The sequence below is a fragment of the Hyperolius riggenbachi genome, chromosome 11 (assembly GCF_040937935.1).
Source record: "Hyperolius riggenbachi isolate aHypRig1 chromosome 11, aHypRig1.pri, whole genome shotgun sequence".
Lineage (NCBI taxonomy): Eukaryota > Metazoa > Chordata > Amphibia > Anura > Hyperoliidae > Hyperolius > Hyperolius riggenbachi.
In genome coordinates, this window is record NC_090656.1 from 10,600,653 (window position 1) to 10,625,365 (window position 24,713).

The 24,713-nt window shown below is 48.6% G+C and overlaps 1 protein-coding gene across 2 annotated transcripts in view; it reads left to right on the plus strand.

Moving 5' to 3' along the window:
* Positions 1-1,593: 1,593 nt before the first annotated feature.
* Positions 1,594-24,713, plus strand: part of LOC137538289 (pyrethroid hydrolase Ces2e-like) — a 101,536-nt gene continuing 78,416 nt past the window's right edge. The window contains exon 1 of one of the 2 annotated variants that reach the window (XM_068260371.1): positions 1,594-1,696. In XM_068260371.1, coding sequence (XP_068116472.1) covers positions 1,630-1,696 — 67 coding nt within the window. In that variant the 5' untranslated portion in view covers positions 1,594-1,629. Of the gene's footprint in view, positions 1,697-14,980; positions 15,041-24,713 lie in introns of those variants that run through there. The other variant, XM_068260372.1, reaches the window with a different exon arrangement.

Below are 24,713 nucleotides of genomic sequence, written 5' to 3' on the forward strand. Positions count from 1 at the left end.
TGCAATTCATTAGCACTTTCTGAGCGCTTTTTAAAAATCGCTCCCATTCACTTTCATTAAAATTGCGGTAAAAATCGCATAAAAATAGCAGCGATCATGTACGCGTAAAAATGTAAGTGATTGCGGCAATTTTTATGTGATTTTTGCAGCGATTTTAATGAAAGTGAATGAGAGCGATTTTTAAACAAGTGCTCATGAAGCTTTCAGCAATCGCAAACGCTCAGAAAAGTGCTTATAGTGTGGCTGAGCCCTTAGTGCTCTGACATCCAGGGCCGGCGCTACCATAGAGGCAAAGGGAGAAATTGCCCAGGGGCCCCAGAGCCTGTAGGGGCCCCTCAAAGTGTCTGGGCCCTTCTCTCCAGCTCTAGTGAACAGCTGCAGGGAACGAGGAAGAGAGGCACCGGTAGGGAAAAGAAGTCCAAAGCTGCCTCCTGTGTCCTGCATTAGGCTCTGTTCTCAAAGAGCCAAAAGTACCGCAAAATTTTACCGCTAAATTCCCGCCAGCGGTAAACTCCGCATTTTTTCAGCATTCACTAACATTTTCCGCATGTTTGCCGCATGCGGGAAAAAAGATGCGGAAACAACCATTATTCATGCGGGAATCATGCGGTAAAAAGGTCGCATGCAAAAGTGTTTAAAAAAAAAAAAGTTAAAGTCCAGCAAGCACAGCCCTTAAGCCTCCACACTTCATGAAAGTCAATGGGATGCGGAATATATCACCTACTACTTGTAGGTGATAAAAAATCGGTAATTAACGACGAAATGATGCGCCTGAACATTTTTGAGAATTGATCTTTTATTGCGGAAAATACCGACTTTTGCGGAAAGTTTTCCACAAGAATCCCGCACTTTTACCGCACTTTTTCCGCATGCGGAAAAAACATGCGGAACCTTTTGAGAATTTCAATGTGGCAGTGTTTTGGTCGGTAACTTCCCGAATGCACTTTACCGCATGCGGGAAGTCTTTGAGAATAGAGCCCATTGTGTCAGACCCTGCATCTGTAAGGTAAAGGAGGAAGGGAATACTGAAGAACTCCTAACAATGCAATGGGGACATATGATGGACACCAATAATATTGTGAGTGTGGGTGGGGGGAAATGGTGCTTGGCGGCCAGTTTGCAGGCCCTGGATGGTAAAGTTTCTGCTCGGGTGGGGCTTGGGGGAGGAGGGCTCAAGTTACTTTTGCCCCAGGGCTCCATTGTAGCTGGAGCCGGCCCTGCTGACATCTGCCCAGGCATATAGCACCTGTAATATTTAATGTTAGAAAAAGACTTATAAGGTAAAAGCAGAACATGTAAAGCCATGAATGGTAATCGCAGGTGATTTCGCAGCCTCATAGTGAGTTCAGAACTCCTATCTGATCACTCTAGTGTGTGCAGGTGATGATATATACAGATATGGCAAACAGCAATGGAATGTGAGCACAAAGCTGATAGTAACACGCTATACAAATGACTACAAGCACTGTGCAGAAACTTTGTATGACCTAATATAGAAGGGAACCTCCCTGCTAAGTGTTTATCAGCCAGTGAGTGATGTTACTGGCCAATCACAAGGCAGGGGCTGCCCCACACTATAGTTTATGTATTGTGTGGAGAGCAGCTCTGTCAGTCCTGGCAGGAGAAGGAATGGAGGCTGCTGGTAGATGTGCTGTTCTCTGCTGCCTGGTGCTGCTGCTGGCTGGGCTGTCTGCAGGTGAGGACCTGGGGTATACTGGGGGGGCTGCATAACTGGGGGGGGGGGGGGGTTATACTGGGGTCTGCATAACCAGGGGGTTATACTGGGGTCTGCATAACCAGGGGGTTATACTGGGGGCTGCATAACCAGGGGGTTATACTGGGGGCTGCATAACCAGGGGGTTATACTGGGGGCTGCATGACCAGGGGGTATACTGGGGGGTGGCATAACTGGGGGGGGGGGTAATACTGGGGGCTGCATGACCAGGGGGTTATACTGGGGGCTGCATGACCAGGGGGTTATACTGGGGGCTGCATGACCAGGGGGTTATACTGGGGGCTGCATGACCAGGGGGGATACTGGGGGCTGCATGACCAGGGGGGATACTGGGGGCTGCATGACCAGGGGGGATACTGGGGGCTGCATGACCAGGGGTATATACTGGGGGCTGCATGACCAGGGGTATATACTGGGGGCTGCATGACCAGGGGGTTATACTGGGGGCTGCATGACCAGGGGGTTATACTGGGGGCTGCATGACCAGGGGGTTATACTGGGGGCTGCATGACCAGGGGGTTATACTGGGGGCTGCATGACCAGGGGGTTATACTGGGGGCTGCATGACCAGGGGGTTATACTGGGGGCTGCATGACCAGGGGGTTATACTGGGGGCTGCATACCCAGGGGGTTATACTGGGGGCTGCATAACCAGGGGGTTATACTGGGGGCTGCATAACCAGGGGGTTATACTGGGGGCTGCATAACCAGGGGGTTATACTGGGGGCTGCATAACCAGGGGGTTATACTGGGGGCTGCATAACCAGGGGGTTATACTGGGGGCTGCATAACCAGGGGGTTATACTGGGGGCTGCATAACCAGGGGGTTATACTGGGGGCTGCATAACCAGGGGGTTATACTGGGGGCTGCATAACCAGGGGGTTATACTGGGGGCTGCATAACCAGGGGGTTATACTGGGGGCTGCATAACCAGGGGGTTATACTGGGGGCTGCCTAACCAGGGGGTTATACTGGGGGCTGCCTAACCAGGGGGTTATACTGGGGGCTGCATAACCAGGGGGTTATACTGTGGGCTGCATGACCAGGGGGTATACTGGGGGGTGGCATAACTGGGGGGGGGTAATACTGGGGGCTGCATGACCAGGGGGTTATACTGTGGGCTGCATGACCAGGGGGTATACTGGGGGGTGGCATAACTGGGGGGGGGTAATACTGGGGGCTGCATGACCAGGGGGTTATACTGGGGGCTGCATGACCAGGGGGTTATACTGGGGGCTGCATGACCAGGGGGGATACTGGGGGCTGCATGACCAGGGGGGATACTGGGGGCTGCATGACCAGGGGGGATACTGGGGGCTGCATGACCAGGGGTATATACTGGGGGCTGCATGACCAGGGGGTTATACTGGGGGCTGCATGACCAGGGGGTTATACTGGGGGCTGCATGACCAGGGGGTAATACTGGGGGCTGCATGACCAGGGGGTTATACTGGGGGCTGCATGACCAGGGGGTTATACTGGGGGCTGCATGACCAGGGGGGATACTGGGGGCTGCATGACCAGGGGGGATACTGGGGGCTGCATGACCAGGGGGGATACTGGGGGCTGCATGACCAGGGGTATATACTGGGGGCTGCATGACCAGGGGGTTATACTGGGGGCTGCATGACCAGGGGGTTATACTGGGGGCTGCATGACCAGGGGGTTATACTGGGGGCTGCATGACCAGGGGGGATACTGGGGGCTGCACGACCAGGGGGTTATACTGGGGGCTGCACGACCAGGGGGTTATACTGGGAGGCTGCACGACCAGGGGGTTATACTGGGAGGCTGCACGACCAGGGGGTTATACTGGGAGGCTGCACGACCAGGGGGTTATACTGGGAGGCTGCACGACCAGGGGGTTATACTGGGAGGCTGCACGACCAGGGGGTTATACTGGGAGGCTGCACGACCAGGGGGTTATACTGGGAGGCTGCACGACCAGGGGGTTATACTGGGAGGCTGCACGACCAGGGGGTTATACTGGGAGGCTGCACGACCAGGGGGTTATACTGGGAGGCTGCACGACCAGGGGGTTATACTGGGAGGCTGCACGACCAGGGGGTTATACTGGGAGGCTGCACGACCAGGGGGTTATACTGGGAGGCTGCACGACCAGGGGGTTATACTGGGAGGCTGCACGACCAGGGGGTTATACTGGGAGGCTGCACGACCAGGGGGTTATACTGGGAGGCTGCACGACCAGGGGGTTATACTGGGAGGCTGCACGACCAGGGGGTTATACTGGGAGGCTGCACGACCAGGGGGTTATACTGGGAGGCTGCACGACCAGGGGGTTATACTGGGAGGCTGCACGACCAGGGGGTTATACTGGGAGGCTGCACGACCAGGGGGTTATACTGGGAGGCTGCACGACCAGGGGGTTATACTGGGAGGCTGCACGACCAGGGGGTTATACTGGGAGGCTGCACGACCAGGGGGTTATACTGGGAGGCTGCACGACCAGGGGGTTATACTGGGGGCTGCACGACCAGGGGGTTATACTGGGGGATGCATAACCAGGCGGGGGGGTATACTGGGGGCTGCATGACCAGGGGTATACTGGGGGCTGCATAACCAGGTGGGGAGGTATACTGGGGGCTGCATGACTGGGGGGGTATACTGGGGGCTGCATGACCAGGGGGGATACTGGGGGCTGCATAACCAGACAGGGGGGTATACTGGGGGCTGCATGACCAGGGGGGGGGGATACTGAGCGCTGATCACGATCGCTCTGAATCACGGGAGTGTACAGTGATTTTACTGAGCTAATTGTGGTAAAACCAACTGTGCAAAAGTGCTACCGCTTTGCAATTAAGTGTGACTGGGCCCTCACTGAAGCAAAACCGGTTGTTTCTGTGCACGCCGCCCAGCACAGAGTGCTGAAACTAGGCGCCCCATAGCAGTAATGTAATACTGCTCGGGGCGTGTAAAGGTAAGTTGGGGCTCTGGTGGTTGCTGGACCCAAAGTTACACCTCCCTCCGAGTAGCGACAACTCGGAGGGGGAATAGTACTTAACGCTGCCAGGAAGTTTTGCGGTAGTAGGGAGAACCGACATTTGGCTCGCTCTGTGCCCAACTCACCAGTGACCGGTACATACATACGTAACTGAAGGGGGCTGCTGTACGTGAAGGTTAGACATGGAAGAAGGGTCTGCACAAGGACTGGGAGGGGGTATAATACTAGAAAGTTGGCCTAGGGACGGTAAAAGGGATAAATCCGGCCTTGATTGGAATCCAGATGGAATGGACATGTCGGAACGGATCCAGTGCAACACGATTTTTCACAATCGCAGCAAATGCTGCATTTTTTAGATGAGACATAGAGGCACGTTCTCTGCCTAATGACATGGCTCTGTGTCCCCCAACTGCCACTCTCTGCCCCCCCACCTTTGCGCTATAGCCCCTTGAGTTTAGCAACAAGATTTGTCGCTATCTCGGAGGCAAACACAGGGGAGAGGGATTCTCTGTTCAAAATGCCTGCCAAGGGTGTTCCTCCAGGGCTTCCTGAGCTCTCTCCCCTGGCCACGCCCCCTGCCACTCCCCCCACCTCCCTGCACGCTAGGAGAGACACACTCTCTCAGTGCAGCACTGTGACCCAGAGGTCACGAAAGTGAAAGTGGGCCATTGAAGCCCACGGGAGCGGCGGTGTTTGCGGCTACCTCATCCGCTCAGCCCCGTGGATCAAGTAGCCTAGCTACTCCTTTTTTTTTTTTTTTTTTTTTTTTTTTTTGGGGAACGCACCGCAATGCTGCCGTACACCTACCGTACATGCTGTACATGGATGGAAAATAGAAAAACCCTTACTTGGTATGCTTTAGGGCGGTTTAACCCTCTGGGGGCTAATCCCGAGCTGAGCTCGGGGTAAGCCGCCACAGAGGATTTCTCAGGCCCTGGTGGGCCGATTTGCATAATTTTTTTTTTGTTGCACGCAGCTAGCACTTTGCTAGCTGCGTGTATATACTGATCGCCGCCGCTCCGCGCTGATTCGCCGCTACCCGCTGTGCCGCGCCGCTCCCCCCCCCCCCCCAAGACCCCGTGCGCAGCCTGGCCAATGAGTGCCAGGCAGCGCTGAGGGGTGGATCGAGACTCCCTCTGACGTCACGACGTCGTTGACGTCGATGACGTCATCCCGATCGTCGCCATGGCGACGGGGGAAGCCAAACAGGAAATCCCGTTCTGAACGGGATTTCCTGTTTGATTTGATTGCCGGAGGCGATCGGAGGGGGTGGGGGGATGCCGCTGCACATGATTTAAAAATAAAAAAAATTAAAAAATAGTGCTGCGCCACCTCCTGGGCGAAATAATTGAAACCCCCAGGAGGTTAAAAAAAAAACAAAAACAAAAAAAAAACACAATAGCGATGCAAGGTGATTGGCAAGTGACAGCAGAGCTTCAATGTCACAAAACAACAGTTTCTGTTTTAGATATCCCACGGTTTTATTTTTTTTGTGTAAAAACTTATAAAGTAGATTTATTGTTGTATGAAACTAAGACACGTGATCACCTTGCGATTCAATCATGTTTCTTAGTGGAAAACAGCCCTAAAGACAAACCATTTAGGCTCTAGTGTGAACTGAGGCGGAAGGTGCGATCTGAGCGTAATGACTTAATTACAATTTCGCGTAGTCAGTGTAATTACGATTATGGCCGTAAGTACATAATCGTAATGAAGGATTTCGCGAAATTCCGCGTAAGCGTAATTTTCGCATTACAGTGGGTATCGCGAAATTACGTTTGCCTTGCATGCAACCGTTTGTAAGCGTAGTTACATAACGTAATTTCGCAATAGTTCATATTACTGTAAGCGTTAATTTTCACGTCGTTTTCGCGTTACGGTGGGTATCCCGAAAATACGCTTGCCTTGCATGCAAACGTTTGTAAGCGTAGTTTACACCCTTGAACTGCGCATGCTTAGTTTTTACATTAACGCGAAAAAGCGTTTATATGCGAAAATTTGTTAGCGTTCGTCTGACTACCGCTGATTCGCTTCTGATTGGCTAATGCGAACAAGTAATTTTTTATAGCTAACAAGTAATTACGAAATTCGCGAAATTACGAAGAAATGCAAAATTACGGTATGGTTTAACGCGAAATTACGTTATGGTTTAACGCGAAATGACGTTATGAACGAAACGCGAAATTACGCGTTGAAAATTACGCTTACGGTATTTTCAATTACGATTTTAATGGCAAGTACGCTACCATAATTTTGCATCGTAATAGCAAATTTCGCATGCGTAATTATAGTAACGCAAAATTTTGAAAATTTCGGCTCAACCCTAATCACATGCATTACCGCCACCTGTAGGGATTGGGACTTTATCCCTCAGGTGAAAGTCGGGGCGTCTAGTTCTGTTCTGTACAGATGCGTTGCTGGCCTGTAGGCTAGCGATGCATTCTCTTGCCTTGGTGGGTGGAGCACAGGTGATGGAACGGTGTAGAACAGAGTGTCATGGAGTGAGAAGGGTGAGGAGACCAATGAGCTTAGCCGGTGTGCAGACAAGCTGATCTGGCAGTTCAGATTAGTGCTGATTGTAGTCAGCTAATTAAGATTACACAATTTTTCACGTAAATTTTCGTAATTACGATTTGTACAATCAATTCATTTTGTATGGTTGTTCATAATTTCGCATAATTTTTGCGTGATTTCATGCCGACTTTAACAGTGAATAGCAAAGCTCTCACACATGCTAGTGACACCGCAATTGCTACATATGTTAAAGGGAACCTGTAACAATAAAAAGTTCCCCTGGGAGGTACTCTCCTCGGGAGGGGGAAGCCTCAGGGTCCCAATGATGCTTCCCCCTCCCCTGTAGCTGCAGGCAGTCCAGCGCTGGCTCCCCCGAAGTCTCCGGCAATCCTCCCTCAACAAGCCTGACAAGCGCTGATATATTTACCTTTCCTGGCTCCAGCGGGGGCGCTGTTGCGGCAAACCGTACAAAGATAGGCGGAAATACCCGATCTCTGACAGGTCCGCTCTACTGCGCAGTCACAGGACAGGTGCAGGAGACTTGCGCCTGCGCAGTAGAGCGGGCCGACAACAATCGACTATTTCGGCCTATCTCCGAGCAGATACTGCGCCTGCGCTGGAGCCGGGGAGGTAAATATTTACACCCCCGCTGTTCGGAGGGGCACAGCGAGACCCAGAGACGGATTATCCACCAGGCAACACAAGCAGTTACTTTGATCTAGTGAAAGGTCAGGGGCCCGGCAGCCCCAATAAAGATTTATTGCCCCTGTTGACGTTACGCTTTATGGTCCATTAAAAACAAAGTCTTCAGGAATGCTCTCCATAACATAGATAAGACACAGACAGACAGTATTTTCTCCTCAATCTTACCCCCTACCACCCCCCCCCCCCCCCCCACCCTTAGTTTAGCTGTCAGAAACAGGCTGGTGTCTATAATGTTATTTGTGTGATCTCTGTCCAGCGTTCTCCACTAATAAAAATGTTTTGAAGACAAACAGCAGTACTACTTGCTAGCCAGGGCCAATGCTACAGGTACTGTAGTTCATTTTTCTTCTATGATAGCATCATCATTTAGCCTTAGTTTTATCACCTGAGTTATACCTGAGCGTGGCCATAGCTATGCTCAGATGTGAATGTTGTTAGTTTGGCATGCTGTAGCATTATCTGGCAGCAAAAAAGATGCAATTTGTTGAGGGGAGCAAAGTATCTATTGCAGGGCAGGGCAGGGCCGGGCAGAGGCGAGAGAGGCTCCAGCCTCGGCGCAGTGTAGGAGGAGGCGCGGGGCAAAGGCGAGAGAGGCTCCAGCCTCAGGGCGCAGTGTAGGAGGGGGCGCAAGGCCGAGGCGGAGGCGAGAGAGGCTCCAGCCTCAGGGCGCAGGGTAGGAGGGCGTGCACAACTCACTCAGCTATCATTCCCCTATTGTGTTTGAACCAGAGAGAAATTCAGTGATTTAGGGCTGGTCCAGCCTCTGGTGTATTCAGGTTTGTTGTTAGGCAAAGTGAAACACTAGGCTAGCTGATAAAAGTGCAATTAGAGGGCAGGCAAGCTGGTAAACATACACAGCATGATGCAGAGCTTGCCTGAAGGGTCTATGGGAAAATATCTGTCTGGTCTCTCCCCATTGTTATGACTGCATGTGTGGATAAGGTGTTAAACAAGTTGAAAACTTTTTGACAGTCCCTAGACTCCAGGAGGGCTGCTTTCTGACTTGTGTGAGAGATCGGCAGGAGTCCTATTACAGGCTGGCAGCCTCTGTGTGATGAGAAACTGCAATACAGATGAGCTCTCTGCTCCATCTCAGGCCCCGGGGGGGGGGGGGGGGGGGGGGTCTTGGGGGCCCTGTGTGGTCTTAATCCGGCTATGGTGAGACCGCCGTGGGACACAGGAGGACGGGGGAAGCCTCGATCGGATCCGGAGGCTTCCCCAGTATAAGTGACCGGATGTCCCTGCAGTATAGCAAGACAACCCCCCCCCCCCCCCCCCCCCCCAGTAAAATTAACCAGATGTTCCCCCAGGGCGTTCTCACAGCAGCATTGTGATTTTTTTTTATTTTTTTTTTTTCAAAATTGCTAACATGCATGAATGACAGTTCCCACTAACTAGTGGGAAACACCTGAATGGTCCAGAGGTGTCCCAGATCTTCCTGCAACCCAGCATTCCAGCACGCAGCCTATACCTATTTGACTCACATAGGTTTCTTCTGGCACCATGTTGAGCGGATCCCGACTGAGCATGCACAAGCAAGGTCCGCGCATGGCCAGCAGAATGAATCACTTGTGCATGGTGCCGGAAGATATCCGTGTGCAAGTTCAATAGGCATAGAGCTTCTATCATCCAGGGGCTTCCCACTACTGAGGGAAATATGTCACTTTTTTTTTCTTGCGCTTCAGGTGTCCTTTGGGAACCCTCAGGTACAAAAATAGATATTTTCCTTAAACAGAGGGAAGCCTCAGGATTCTACCAAGGCTTTACTCCTTGCTCTAATGCACTCCTTAAGGTGGCCACCAGGGATGCTTATCCGGATTCCGGATATCCGGGTAACCGGCCAGATTTGGATTCCGGATACCTGGGCCAAAATCTGGATGGCTGGCAATGCGGATATCCACCAAAATCCGACTATTGAGATACTGTGTGACATCCTGGAGCCAATCAGAGGGCTTCCAGCAGAAACCCTAGCAGCCAACCACAGAGGGGAACCCTGAACACATTGATCCAATCAGAGGGCTCCCAGCCTAAACCCTGGCACCTAATAACAGAAAGGAACCATGGCCAGCCCCCCTGTATAATGAGGGCTGCCATCATGAGAAATAGAGTCCTAGCTTGGGAATACTCACTGAGAGACATGCTCCAGTGCTGCTGGCCTAGCAAGTGTGTATACAGTGATAAACCTAAAGCTGTTTAGTGATTAACACCTTCACTATCACTACACTATTGTTAAATCATTAATTAGCTTGATTTCATTGTGTGACAGTCAGTGTGTGCTACTGGGCTGCTGCAGGCAGCTGCTATGTGTCTGTGTGTGTGCTGTGCACAGACCAGGCCAGCTGCTGGCCAGCTATTAGCCTTAGCTAGCTACAGGTTAGATTAGGTTAGGGATTAGGGAATAGGATTACTGTGTTATTGTGCAGTCAGTGCTAGTAGTTGTTAGAGTAGTAGTACTACTGTGTTGGCTTACTACAGGACTGCTGTGCTGCTGAGCAGTGACAGTTAGTGTCCTCTCCTCTGCTGTCTGGTTGGCACTTTGCACATGTTTGCATGTGGCACTTTGCAAGGTGTGGTCATGTGGGCGGGGCTAACTGTAATGTAGTTGTACCAGCTAACGTAGTTACATGAAAAAAAAAATGAAGTAAACGCACATAATGACAGGTAGCCTTTCACCAGTAAATGCACATAAGAATCAGCTTTTCAGCAGTTAATGCACGTAATGACAGACAGCGTTTCCTCATTAAATGCACATAAGAGACAGCTTTTCACCTGTTAATGCACATAATGACAGACTGCGTTTCTGCAGTAAATGCACATAAAGGGACAGCTTTTCACCAGTTAATGCACATAATGACAGACTGCGTTTCCGCAGTAAATGCACATAAGAGCCTGCTTTTCACCAGTTAATGCATGTAATGACAGACAGTTTCCCCATTAAATGCACATAAGAGCCTGCTTTTCACCAGTTAATGCATGTAATGACAGACAGTTTCCCCATTAAATGCACATAAGAGCCTGCTTTTCACCAGTTAATGCATGTAATGACAGTTTCCCCATTAAATGCACAAAAGAGACAGCTTTTCACCAGTTAACAGTTAGTCACATAATGACAGACTGCGTTTCCGCAGTAAATGCACATAAGGGACAGCTTTTCACCTGTTAATGCACATAATGACAGACTGCGTTTCTGCAGTAAATGCACATAAAGGGACAGCTTTTCACCTGTTAATGCACATAATGACAGACTGCGTTTCCGCAGTAAATGCACATAAGAGCCTGCTTTTCACCAGTTAATGCATGTAATGACAGACAGTTTCCCCATTAAATGCACATAAGAGCCTGCTTTTCACCAGTTAATGCATGTAATGACAGACAGTTTCCCCATTAAATGCACATAAGAGCCTGCTTTTCACCAGTTAATGCATGTAATGACAGTTTCCCCATTAAATGCACAAAAGAGACAGCTTTTCACCAGTTAACAGTTAGTCACATAATGACAGACTGCGTTTCCGCAGTAAATGCACATAAGGGACAGCTTTTCACCAGTTAATTCACATAATGACAGACTGCATTTCCGCAGTAAATGCACATAAGGGACAGCTTTTCACCAGTTAATGCACATAATGACAGACTGCGTTTCCGCAGTAAATGCACATAAGGGACAACTTTTCACCAGTTCATGCACATAATGACAGACAGTGTCCCCAGCATAGGTAGCCAGGTGTATAGATGTCCCCAGTATATGTAGCCAGGCGTATAGCTTTCCCCAGTATATGTAGTCAGGCTGGTGGTGGTGGGCTGGGGGCCCCAGGGCACCTCAAGCCTGACTGGTGGTGGGCTGGAGGCCTCATGCCTGCGTGGCTGGTGGGCTGGGGTCCCAGGGAAGCTCAGGCCTGGCTAGTGGTGGTGGGCTGGGGGCCCCAGGGCAGCTCAGGCCTGGCTGGTGGTGGTGGGCTGGGGGCCCCAGGGCAGCTCAGTGGGTGCCAGTGGGTGGGGAGGAGGGTGCCAGTGGGTGGGGAGGAGGGTACCTGTGGGTGGGGAGGAGGGTGCCTCTGGGTGGGGAGGAGGGTGTCAGTGGGTAGGAGGAGGGTGTCAGTGGGTAGGAGGAGGGTGCCAGTGGGTGGAAAGGAGGGTGACACTGGGTGGGGGAGAAAGGTGCCAGTGGGTAGGAGGATAGTCTCAGTGGGTAGGAGGAGGGTGCCAGTGGGTGGGGAAGAGGGTGCCAGTGGGTAGGGGGGTCGTCAGTGGAGGGGGAGAATGCCCGTGGGTGGGGAGGAAGGTGCCCCTGTGTGTGAGGAGATTGCCCTGGGGAGAGAAGACAGGAAGAAAATGATCGAGGCGCCAGCCGCGCTAATAAGGGATGCGGGAGACTGCTTTATTCCTCCCTCCCTCCTCCCTTCCTCTGAATGCCCCCACCTGCTGTGAATGTCCCCTCCGTAGGCAGTGTGTGCGGAGCAGAGCGGAGCGGTAGGTCCTCTTACCGCAATCCATGCTCACCGGCAACTAGTCTCCTGCTTCCTGTGACGTCATGGTAAACAGGAAGCAGGAGACTAGTTGCCGGTGAGCATGGATTGCGGTAAGAGGACCTACCGCTCCGCTCTGCTCCGCACACACTGCCTACGGGGGGGACATTCACAGCAGGTGGGGGCGCATTCAGAGGAAGGGAGGAGGGAGGGAGGAATAAAGCAGGCTCCCGCATCCCTTATTAGCGCGGCTGGCGCCTCGATCATTTTTTGTCATCTGACAAGTACAGACTTGCGGTGGCCACGGCCAGCGGGGGGGCTTTAAGAGGGGCTAAAAAGTTGCCAGCTGGGGCTGAAGCCTGGGCAAGCCCCAGTGTAGCGCCGCCACTGGCTGCTGTGCTGATGCCATCTTTATTTAACCCAAAACACAATTGCTAAGTAATGTGTGTGGTTTTTTTTTTTTTTTTTTTTTTTTTTGGAAGTGTCTGGGCTGAAAACTGCCATGTCCCAGTTGGACTTTGGACACCATGTGGGCTTCACGACCGCTGTCTGGAACCTAGTCCTGATGTTAATTGACAGCCATTTTTTTTTGGGGGGGGGGGGGGGATTTTAAGTCCCCACATCATCAATTAGTTCTCCCCCTTTAAAAAAAAGATGCTACATGCCTCATATACCCAAAAAAAAAAGGTTTTAAAGGCCACTTCCGGGTTTTCTATCAGGATATCCGAAATTGCCCGGATATCCCGGATACTGGGGTCCGATTCGGTTTGGAAAATTTTGAAATCGGATATCTGGGTATACGGATCCAATCCGGATTTTTTTGATTAAAATTCGATAACTTTTTTTTTTTTTTCCCCAACAAAAATTGATTGGGAATGATGGATTTTTTTCGATCACTTTTTATGAAAATTGAATGTCGTGTGGTAGCGTATGTATGTGTATATAATAATCTCTGGCCAAGAAATTTTCTCAGTTTCCAATCATTTTTATCATAATTAAGGAAAAATTGAACATAGGTGAGTGGTAATCAGTCAGAAAAAGTGATTACAATTCTTGTATTGAAAAGGTATTTAAAAAAAATGGTATGGTGTGTGTGACCACCTTATGACAGTACGGCCTCCCTCCACATCGAGGCCACACTCCTCTCCTGTTACGAGTGAGTAGCCCTGCAAGCATGGCTGTACATGCGCAGTGGCACGGAGCGGCTCGTACACGAGCAGCCCTGGCAAGTAGTGCACGGCCACGCTGATTGCCAAACAGTGACAGCAAGAATTGTTATTACTGGCCAGAAGTGATGAGGAAACAGAAATGACTCTCACGCCAAGAGTGGAAGTGTGGGCTGGTTTAGACAGGCAGTTACGGGTGTCTCAGTCAGCCAATTCTAAACACTCTTCTACTATCCAGCAGAAAAGGATGTGGCATCCGTTCCTGTTGTGTGGCGGCTTTGCAATTACATCTCCTCGGGTAAAATGGGACCACAGACAGGAATGATGCTAGCAGCTACAGTGATGATGCCCATAATTATTTATACCCCTGGCAAATTTTGACTTAAAGTTACTTTTATTCAACCAGCAATTAATTTTTTGACGGGAAATGACATAGGTGTCTCCCAAAAGATAATACGACGAGGTACAAGAGGCATTATTGTGGAAAAAATACATTTCTCAGCTTTTATTTACATTTGAGCAAAAAGTGTCCAAGTCTAAAATTATTCATACCCTTCCCAAACTGTCACAGCCTGTGGGAAAATCCAAAGTTCTATACCATTCCAAATAGTCCAAGCTGTTCTAAAGCATCCTAATTGCCCTGATTAATTGACAACAGCTGTTTTAATCAACTGAACAGGTGAAAAACAGCAGCTCTCTGCAGTTGGTCTCTGCAAATGAGCTCAGTGAGGTCATGTGGCTGCACATTGTGGCTGCTCACACGTCAGGAAAGGGCTACAAGGCCATTTCTAAATGTTTGAATAAAAGTAACAAGCCAAAATTGCCAGGAGTATGAATGATTATGGGCAGCACTGTACATGCAGCATCTGGGAAAATCCAATTGACTGCGGTATTCACTCAATCGCTGGCAATCAACGGTAATTGCATTGAGATGAATAACTGGATCAGCTGCTACAAGTTTTGATATGCTAATCTACTACAGTTTCCTGGGTGGGGCTAATGAGCTTGTCAGGAGAATATTTTGCTTATCGCTACTGATCATAGAAGACTCTAAAGGTGACCATACACTTATCAAATTTTTCTGCCGATATCTGTCAGATCTGATCACTCTAATTTAATCTGCTACAAATCGATGCAGCCAGATCAATCATTGGTGAAATTTTTGGGAAATCTGTCTGCAGTGTGTGGAAGGTAACAGATCCTTCTCTGAGCAGATTTGGTCAGACAGGGATCTATCTGATGGAAGAACAGGTGTGTGGATATGTAAAGTTTAATAACCTGACATTGGTGGAGAGCAGAACAGTTCTGCTGCTAATGCTTGTGATGGAACATGTGATACTGTTGTACCGCCTGCCAGTTTGTAGCGTGTCTGGACAATGAGCACTCTGTATTATGCAATGCTAGCTCGCTGTGTATCACAGTACACTGGGTAACAGGGGATCTGAATGTGCGTGACTCAGCGATCTTCCAAGCTGACAATTCACCCTCTGTCAGGTAACCGCGTGGTCAAATGTGTTATCTCTCTCTAAACAATTGTAAAGTTAGTCTTGACTGATTTTCAGTCTTGACAGCTAAAGCAAACTGAAGAGAAAATAAACGTATGCTATAATGAATTGTACGTGTAGTACAGCTAAGAAATAGAACATAAGTAGCAAAGAAAAGTCTCATATTGTTTCCAGTACAGGAAGAGTTAAACAACTTCAGTTGTCTATGCAAAAGGGCCTCTCTGAGCTATTCAGCCCACTGGGTCAAATAGTCCTGGTTTCAGAAGCATTAAAACAGCCAAGAAACAGTGAGGCCCAGTGGTGTAGCAATAGCCATAGCAGCTGCTAGGGGGGCCCTGGACCATTAACTAACTTGTGTTTCTCCACCCCCTGACTTTGTCTCAGTGCCCATGAACTATGTGCAGTGTTAATTGCGTGAGCATGTAAATTTTCCAATTATGGTAACTCTTATCCATAGGGTAGGGGTAGGTGTAGGTGACATTGCTTAAAGCGGTATAAAACACAGACATAATATTCAATAAAAGCATGTTTTCCTACTTTTTATATGCCATGCGGTTATCATATTTGCATTTGTGCATAAGTATTGTGGTTCATTTAGAAAAGTTCCCAAAAGTACAGTTTTTTTTTTTGCTTTGAGAGTTGCATTTTATTCATAACTGGTTTTATTCATCTTGTATTGAAGGCAGAAATGCTTTGAGTGTCTGTCTGTGTCCAGGAGCTTCTGCACAGTCAGAGAATGTGTCACATTCCTCACTTGATACAATTAAAGTAAACACAAGATAACATTATCTCCACTTCGGATGCGTCCTGCTTTCTCTGCACTGAACTTTCAAGCTCTGTGTTTAACTAATTGAATGCTGTTCTAGTAAAAAAAAAATGGTGGTAGTATATAATATGCTGTAAATAATTGTTTAGAGCAAAGAAGAAATGCAGGGTTTCATTCCGAGGGCCCCATGAACATTTTTCTATGGGGCCCCATGTATCTAGTTATGCCACTGGTGAGGCCCCTTTCACAGTAGGCCGGTGCGGTAATTTAACCGCAGCGCAATGAAAGACGCCGCCGCATCCCCGACGCAAGGACAGATTGCCGTTACACCGCTAAACATTATGCCGGCCGCTAGTCTGAACCCGGCCGAGAGCTCAAAGGGTCGTTGTTTCTGCTTTGTTCTATAGCATAAAAGACAGTGTGGTGGTGGTTTTTTATTTATTTTTCTTTATTTTTTTTGTATAACAACAAAAAAACTATATAACCAAAAATAAATATGAGTCTCTTTTCTTTGCTCTGAACGTTCTATTATCCGTACGACACGTACAATTCATTTCATAAGGTTTTTTGGCTTCAGGCTTGATTTAAGGATGGCTTACAAGAGCGTACAAATTTCCAGGATTACTGAAGGATTAGATGAACTGGCAATGCAAGTGAAATTCATTCTTCATAAAGAATTTCCCAGAAGCCTAGACCGGTGCTTCAGAAATCATTTTGTAATTCAATGTAAATAAATATGAACTTTACATTTCTTTTGCTGCCAGGTGTGCATTAAAAAACACACTGTAAGCACAAATTGCACTTCTTCACAAGCTTGGAGTCTTTACTCTGGATAATTTCCTCTTCCTGCGTGAGTAATGAGCTGCACAGAGCAGCAATTGTTACTTATTCATATCTCCCAACCGCCTGATTTGCCCAGGACTGTTGGGAGGCAGCTCTGGGATGTGAGCGATTCTGAAGCCTTTCAAAGGGTCCCGAAGGTGTGTGTAATGTTAATGGGGGACAGCAGCGGATCGGGGAGATGGGGAGAGAGGACTGGGGAGACTCCATAGGGTCCAAACTCTTTCCCTCTACCATAGATGAGTATCTAGCAATTATTTTAGTCACTTTAGGGTTGCTTTAACCTCTTCCGGACTGCGTAACTGGGGCGGGGTCTTACAGGGGATCGCTCCCCACTTGAGTGACGGAGCTCTGCTCCATCAGTCTACCAGCGGCGATTGCCACTATCAGACTGTTAGACGGCAAAACCGCTGTTTATATTGTACAGCACAGCGATCTACTGCAGCGCTGTCCTAGGGACAGCCATGTCACTCGGTGTCCCCTGGAGAGGCTCCAATTGCGATTCCCCTCTCCTAGGCTGATGCCTAGGTGAGAGGATCGCCGTGATTGGCTAGCGGGAGGGGGAATAAAATAAATTTTAATAAAGCAATATTTATTAAGCAAAACACAAATAAATGGGCACCAGTGATCAGAGCCCACCAACAGAAAGCTCTGTTGGTGGGCAGAAAGGGGGGGGGAGGATTAATTTGTGTGCTGCGTGGTACAGCCCTGCAGGGAGCTATTAAAACTGCAAAGCACTAATTTGTGAAAAATAGCCTGGTCACTAGTGGGGTGTAAGCCTGGGGTCCTGGAGTGGTTAAAAACCATATCTCTCTCACCCTCACCCTCAGGCTCTCTTTAGATAAGGTGTGTATTTTTTTTTTTTTTTTTTTATTTGCACAATTCAGTAATGATCTTTCAAAATTTAGTTGTGTAGCAACTACTAGTGATTCATTTCCCCTGCTTGTTTGTTGTACTTCCTCATCTCCTCTCATCTATAGATTCGAAAGAAGTGTAATTGTTCAACGATTGCTTATTTAGGATACTTCTTCCCATTAACTTCTTGACGACCAGCTAACGCCGATTGGCGTAAACTGGTCGTCTGCAAGTTTCCATGGCCATTCACGGAGGCTGTCTCCGTGAACAGCCGGAGAGCCGCCGATCGCGGCTCTCCGGCAAAATGTAAACACGCGGGGAAGAAATCCCCGCTGTTTACATCATACGGCGCTGCTGCGCAGCAGCGCCGTAAGCCAGATCGGCGATCCCCGGCCTCTGATTGGCCGGGGATCGCCGGCATATGATAGGCTGAAGCCTATCCTTCAATGCGCAGGACGGATAACCGTCCTGCGCAGGCCATGGAGGGAGAGGGAGGGACGGGAAGCCAGGGAGTGCCGAAAACGCTGCGGGGGGGGGCTCGGAGGGGGGCTTTGAAGAGCCCCCCCCCCCGCAAAGCGCAGAGAGCCGGCGGCGATCAGACCCCCCAGCAGGACATCCCCCTAGTGGGGAAAAAAGGGGGTAAGTCTGATCGCCCTGGCTAAAACCTGATCTGTGCTGCGGGCTGGAGAGCCTACGCAGCACAGATCAGCCAGAAAGCCACTGGTCGGCAAGTGGTTAAAGTAATACCCCAGGGAGGTTATCTTGTGAGATTATCCCGCAGCAGCACTAAAAAGTATTTCTATCTCTGAGATGAGAGCTTCTCCAGTGAGTAGCAGCAGAACTTATTCCACGTGCAGCAGTCTTTTGGGCCCATTCACACTTAAAAGCGCAAAATGGTAGCACATAGCGCTAACGTTTTACATTTTACCATGATTAGTGCGGTAAAACCACGGTATACTCCCAAAATTCAGAGCGATCGTGAACAGCACTTTTTTAAGCACTGTATTGCGATTGCTCCTAAATCACAGAAAAATGCTGCAGGGAACACGTTTTACGATCTGCGCTAATCGTAAAACACCCGCGATCGGCGGCTATTGCGGCAGTGAGATCATAGGTTAATATTGCGCTATCGTTTGTTTTGGCAAAAAGCTTAGTGTTAAATTTTTCCTCCCTACGGCCACAACACACTGTCCCTCCCTCATTCTGACAAAATGCTTACATCACTGAGTAGAGGGGTGGATTAAACCTCTTGGTCTGGTCATCATAGTGTTTTTTTATCTTATCTGAAATAGGAGTCTTTCTGAGACTAGCTTGTTACCGTAGCTTGAAAAGATACAAAAAAAACTTACCACAATCCTGCTGCCACTGCACAGTTCCTGCATTTAGGCAAAGGCGCCCAGACCAGACTTTGGGGACCAATCGAGAGCTATTTTAGAGGTTAAAAAGGGGGGGGGGGGGGTTACATATGTTTTTGAGGCACTGACTATCTTTTGGGGTTTTTTTATGGTTACAACCTCCTTTTAAACAGCCCCTTCTTCCATTTTCATCTTTCTATATTCCCCCTTGCTCCTGTATCTACACAGCATACCTATAGGTGCTCGTGTGGTCTTTACAGGAAGATAGTGCAGGTCCCCCTCTGATAGTGCCTCTGCTGTAGCCTGGATCCGGTGGCGGCTCCAGCTTTAAATTTATAGGGGCGCATTGGCTGGCTGGTGGGGCCCATTTGGGTGCTCAAAATAGATGCTTGTATGGCGAGCTCTAGTTATTTTTTGCCTAACTCAAGTGATAAAATTAAGGCTAACTAGTTCAGCAATGATAGGAACCCAATGTAAACACCACAAACAGAGCTCAGAGGCTTTTGAGCAGAGCAGATTATCCAAAAGATGGTGCCATTATGGAAGAAAAGTTACCTACAGATGTACTTGGCTAGTTGGCTGGCATGCTTTAACCACCCTGGCGTTCTATTTATTTTGCCAGGGTGGCTGCGCAGCGGTGGTTTTTTTTTTTTTTTTAAAATCTTGTAGCTAGCCTAGTGCTAATTACATGATTCGTCCCGGCGATCAAGCCCGTACAAAAATCCCGTTCTGAACGGGATTTCCTTTAGGGCTTCCTCCGTCGCCATGGCGACGATTGTGATGACGTCATCGGGAGTCCCGATCCACCCCTCAGCGCTGCCTGGCACTGGTTGGCCAGGCTGCGCACGGGGTCTGTGGGGGGGCCATCTTTCGCGTCGGGTAGCGGCGCATCGGCGGGGAGCAGCGGCGATCGTTAGAAACACGAAAAAAAATAAAAATCGGCCCAGCGAGGCCTAAGCGCCGCCCTCTGGCGGTCATTAACGAGCTGAGCTTGTCAATACCGCCAAGGAGGTTAATACTTACCTGCTTGAAAGCTGCTCCTGTGTGGACAGATCACAGACAAATCATTTCAGCCTCCAGCCTGTGTCTTATGACTTTACAAGCAAGGAAAGGGGGATAAGGCAGGATGGAGAGAAATAGCTGGAGACTAGAGCTTGTATTTTATTGCTGGAGACTAGAGCTTATATTTTACAGGTAGGAAGTTTTGAACCAGGATTATTATCCTGATTCAAAACCTCCTGTCTGTAAAATACAAGCTCTAGTTTATTGGCCAATTTTAAAAAGAAAAAAGTGAGCTTTCATCTTGTAAGCCTTCTTCAGCCTCTATTCCTGTTGACTGACAATGTTAGAACATACAATCAGGAGGTAGAGAGACCACTTTTTTTTTTTTTTTTTTTTTTTTTTTTCAAATATAAGAGTCATCCAGATACATTAATTACAAGGTATCTTGAAAGGATTGTGAGGTATTTATGGCAAATAGATAAGACCCTTGGCTTACTTATTGCCTACACAGATTCAGGCTGACATGGAGGGTTTTATTACAGACCCCATCCTGTACAATGTCTGCTGCTGGAACCTGGAAACCGTTATTTGTATGTTACTGAGCAGGTGAGGCACTCAGAGTGGCACAGTGATTCCCGGGGGAGGGGGGGGCAGTGCCCCAGTGTAGCTCCGCCCATGCCTGGATCCCAGCCTCACCTGACCTCACCTTTGTCCCACATTCATTATGCCACATGCAAACCGCTTGTCTATGTGAGCCCTGTGAGTAAAGGTGAAGCAGCATCCGCAGTGCCTCTTTCCTTCTCTCCTATTGCATGGCATCCGTTGATCAGTGAGTGCAGATGGATGTATCACGCAATCCAGGCTATCCCACACAGATCCCAGCTGCATCTAGTGCCAGGCTGTGTACTCTCCGAACCTCTCACTGGGGCACCTATAGCTAGCTAACCTATACTGGGGCACCTATAGCTGGCTAACCTATACTGGGGCAACTATAGCTAGCTAACCTATAGGGCACCTATAGCTGGCTAACCTATACTGGGGCACCTATAGCTGGCTAACCTATACTGGGGCACCTATAGCTGGCTAACCTATACTGGGGCACCTATAGCTGGCTAACCTATACTGGGGCACCTATAGCTGGCTAACTGGGAGCACCTATAGCTGGCTAACCTATACTGGGGCACCTATAGCTGGCTAACCTATACTGGGGCACCTATAGCTGGCTAACCTATACTGGGGCACCTATAGCTGGCTAACCTATACTGGGGCACCTATAGCTGGCTAACCTATACTGGGGCACCTATAGCTGGCTAGCCTATATTGGGGCACCTATAGCTGGCTAGCCTATACTGGGGCACCTATAGCTGGCTAGCCTATACTGGGGCACCTATAGCTGGCTAGCCTATATTGGGGCACCTATAGCTGGCTAGCCTATACTGGGGCACCCATAGCTGGCTAACCTATACTGGGGCACCCATAGCTGGCTAACCTATACTGGGGCACCTAGAGCTGGCTAACTTATACTGGGGCACCTATAGCTGGCTAAGATATACTGGGGCACCTATAGCTGGCTAACCTATACTGAGGCACCTATAGCTGGCTAGCCTACACTGGGGCACCTAGAGCTGGCTAACTTATACTGGGGCACCTATAGCTGGCTAAGATATACTGGGGCACCTATAGCTGGCTAACCTATACTGAGGCACCTATAGCTGGCTAACCTATACTGGGGCACCTAGAGCTGGCTAACTTATACTGGGGCACCTATAGCTGGCTAAGATATACTGGGGCACCTATAGCTGGCTAGCCTACACTGGGGCACCTATAGCTGGCTAGCCTACACTGGGGCACCTATAGCTGGCTAGCCTATACTGGGGCACCTATAGCTGGCTAGCCTATACTGGGGCACCTATAGCTGGCTAGCCTATACTGGGGCACCTATAGCTGGCTAGCCTATACTGGGGCACCTATAGCTGGCTAGCCTATACTGGGGCACCTATAGCTGGCTAGCCTATACTGGGGCAACTTTAGCTGGCTAGCCTATACTGGGGCACCTATACCTGGCTAGCCTATACTGGGGCACCTATAGCTGGCTAGCCTATACTGGGGCACCTATAGCTGGCTAGCCTATACTGGGGCACCTATAGCTGGCTAACCTATACTCGGGCACCTATAGCTGGCTAACCTATACTGGGGCACCTATAGCTGGCTAACCTATACTGGGGCACCTATAGCTAGCTAACCTATACTGGGGCAACTATAGCTAGCTAACCTATACTGGGGCAACTATAGCTAGCTAACCTATACTGGGGCACCTATAGCTAGCTAATCTATACTGGGGCACCTATAGCTGGCTAACCTATACTGGGGCACCTGTAGCTGGCTAACCTATACTGGGGCACCTATAGCTGGCTAACCTATACTGGGGCAACTATAGCTGGCTATCTAGGAGCACCTATAGCTGGCTAACCTATACTGGGGCACCTATAGCTGGCTAACCTATACTGGGGCACCTATAGCTGGCTAACCTATACTGGGGCAACTATAGCTGGCTATCTAGGAGCACCTATAGCTGGCTAACCTATACTGGGGCACCTATAGCTGGCTAACCTATACTGGGGCACCTATAGCTGGCTAACCTATACTGGGGCAACTATAGCTGTCTAACTGGGGGCATCTATACCTGGCTACCTATCCTGGGGTGCTAAATATCGCATCACAAATAACATTCTCAAGCCCACAGGTGGAGGTTTGGGGGGGAGGGGGGGCAGTTTTTACACCTTCGCTCTGGGAGCAGTGTAGTCTAGAAACTGCCCTGATTGGAAGCTTTAGCTTAAGCTGGCCACTAACGGTCCAATTTCTAGCAAAAAATCGTTCGAGCGATCAGGAATTCTGATCGGATTGGTTGTAAATAATCTACATTGGTGGACACAATCGGTTATAAACGAGTGAAAAAAATGTCGCCCGAATGAATTTTCGTCGAACGAAAATTTGGATTTTCTTGGTGGTCGTGATAGATAGGAAGCAATGATTGGTTAGTTGATGGTGTAGTGAACGATTTTTCGTCCGATCAGAATTTCTGATCGCTCAAACGATTTTTCGCTAGAAATTGGACCGTTAGTGGCCAGCTTTACAATGGCACTCTGCATCACGCACACGGAGGAGACATCAGAATCCATTTATTTTTGCCAAGTAAGTTTGCACCTGCAAGGGATTTGTCTTGGCAGTTGCTTAACAAACGCAAACCATTCAAGAACACACAGTGTGTATATTACAAGTCAAGGACAGTATGTGAGTATAGTGGTAGTAAGCAAGGTGAGAATTGTTCATTTACAGTTCTGTGCTGATTACTTTCCAGTCCTAGCAGCTCTAGCGTGGTTCTTTTGTTTTTAATTCAATATATTTAGTTGCACCACTCTGACAGATAAACACTCCTTTAAGCCTACGAGCATTTCTGTGTTTGCTTTTCACCCTTCTCTTTTCATAACTAGAGTTATACAGGTGGCAGCCATTACTTCTGAGCTTAGTAGGAGGTTTTAGATCATGGGTGTGTTTGTCATCAGCTACCCTCCCTCACAGGGGCGGCGTCTGTGAAATCTCACACAGGCTGAGATCACCTCCCCTGTGACATCATCAGTAGCAGCCTGTGTTTTGTTTTTTTTATCTTTTGCCGGAAAAATCCCGGCAATATGAAAGGAAGGGAGGGGTTCCTCCAATAAATGTAAAATATTTTATATTTGTCACCATGCAGCTGAAAAAAGGCTGCTATTTATCATTATAATTTAGAAAATACATTTTATTTCTGGAATCTTGTATTTTTAATTTGGGTCCACTTTAAGCATGGCTACCGCTTGAGTTAAAAAGCTGTTCCTGTGTCTGGAGGTTTTTGTAGCGGAATCTTACCCCTGAAGGCATGCGCTGGAAGATGGAGTGAGCTGGGTGAGAGGGGTCAGAGGCAATTTTGGATGCTCTCTTTCTGCACCTGCTAGTGTAAAGATCCTGCAGGGAAGGTAAGCTACAGCCAATTATCCTTTCCGCTGATCGGATGATGCGCTGCAGCCTCCCCTTTTCTAATGCTGAGCAGGAGCTGAACCATACAGTCATAGATGATGTTATGGTGGATTCGATGATTGCAGTGTAGAACTGCATCATTAGATTTTGGGGTAGGCCAAACTTTTTCAGCTGCCGTAGATGGTACATCCTCTGTTGCGCTTTCTTGACAATAGTGGCAGTGTTGTTGTCCCAAGAATCATGTGGTGTAGACGGGACTGATTCTGGCTCAATCTACACCACATGATTCTTTGTCAGATTCAATTCAATATAATTCGATTCATTGATTTGATCTGACATGTGCGATTCATGATTCGATTCAATTTGAATCGGACATGTCAGATTGAATCAAATCGAAGAATCATATGGTATAGATGGGACTGATTCTGGCTGATTCTCCAAGCAGCTTATGACTCTTTGCACAAACGACTCTCTGCACCAGCGTCTGGGTAGTTGCCTGGCAACAATGTAAACACCTATTGAGGAGCTGAGCTCAGCTGTTAAGCTGGCCACTAATGGTCCAATTTGTAGTGAAAAATCGTTCGAGCGATCGGATTGGTTGTAAATAATCTCCATTGGTGGACACAATCGATTATGAATGAGTGAAAAAAATATCGCCCGAATGAATTTTCGTTGAACGAAAATTTGGATTTTTTTTTTTTTTTTTGGCGGTCGTGATAGCTAGGAAGCAATGATTGGTTAGTTGATGGTGTAGTGAACGATTTTTCGTCCGATCAGAATTTCTGATCGCTCGAACGATTTTTCGCTAGAAATTGGACCGTTAGTGGCCACCT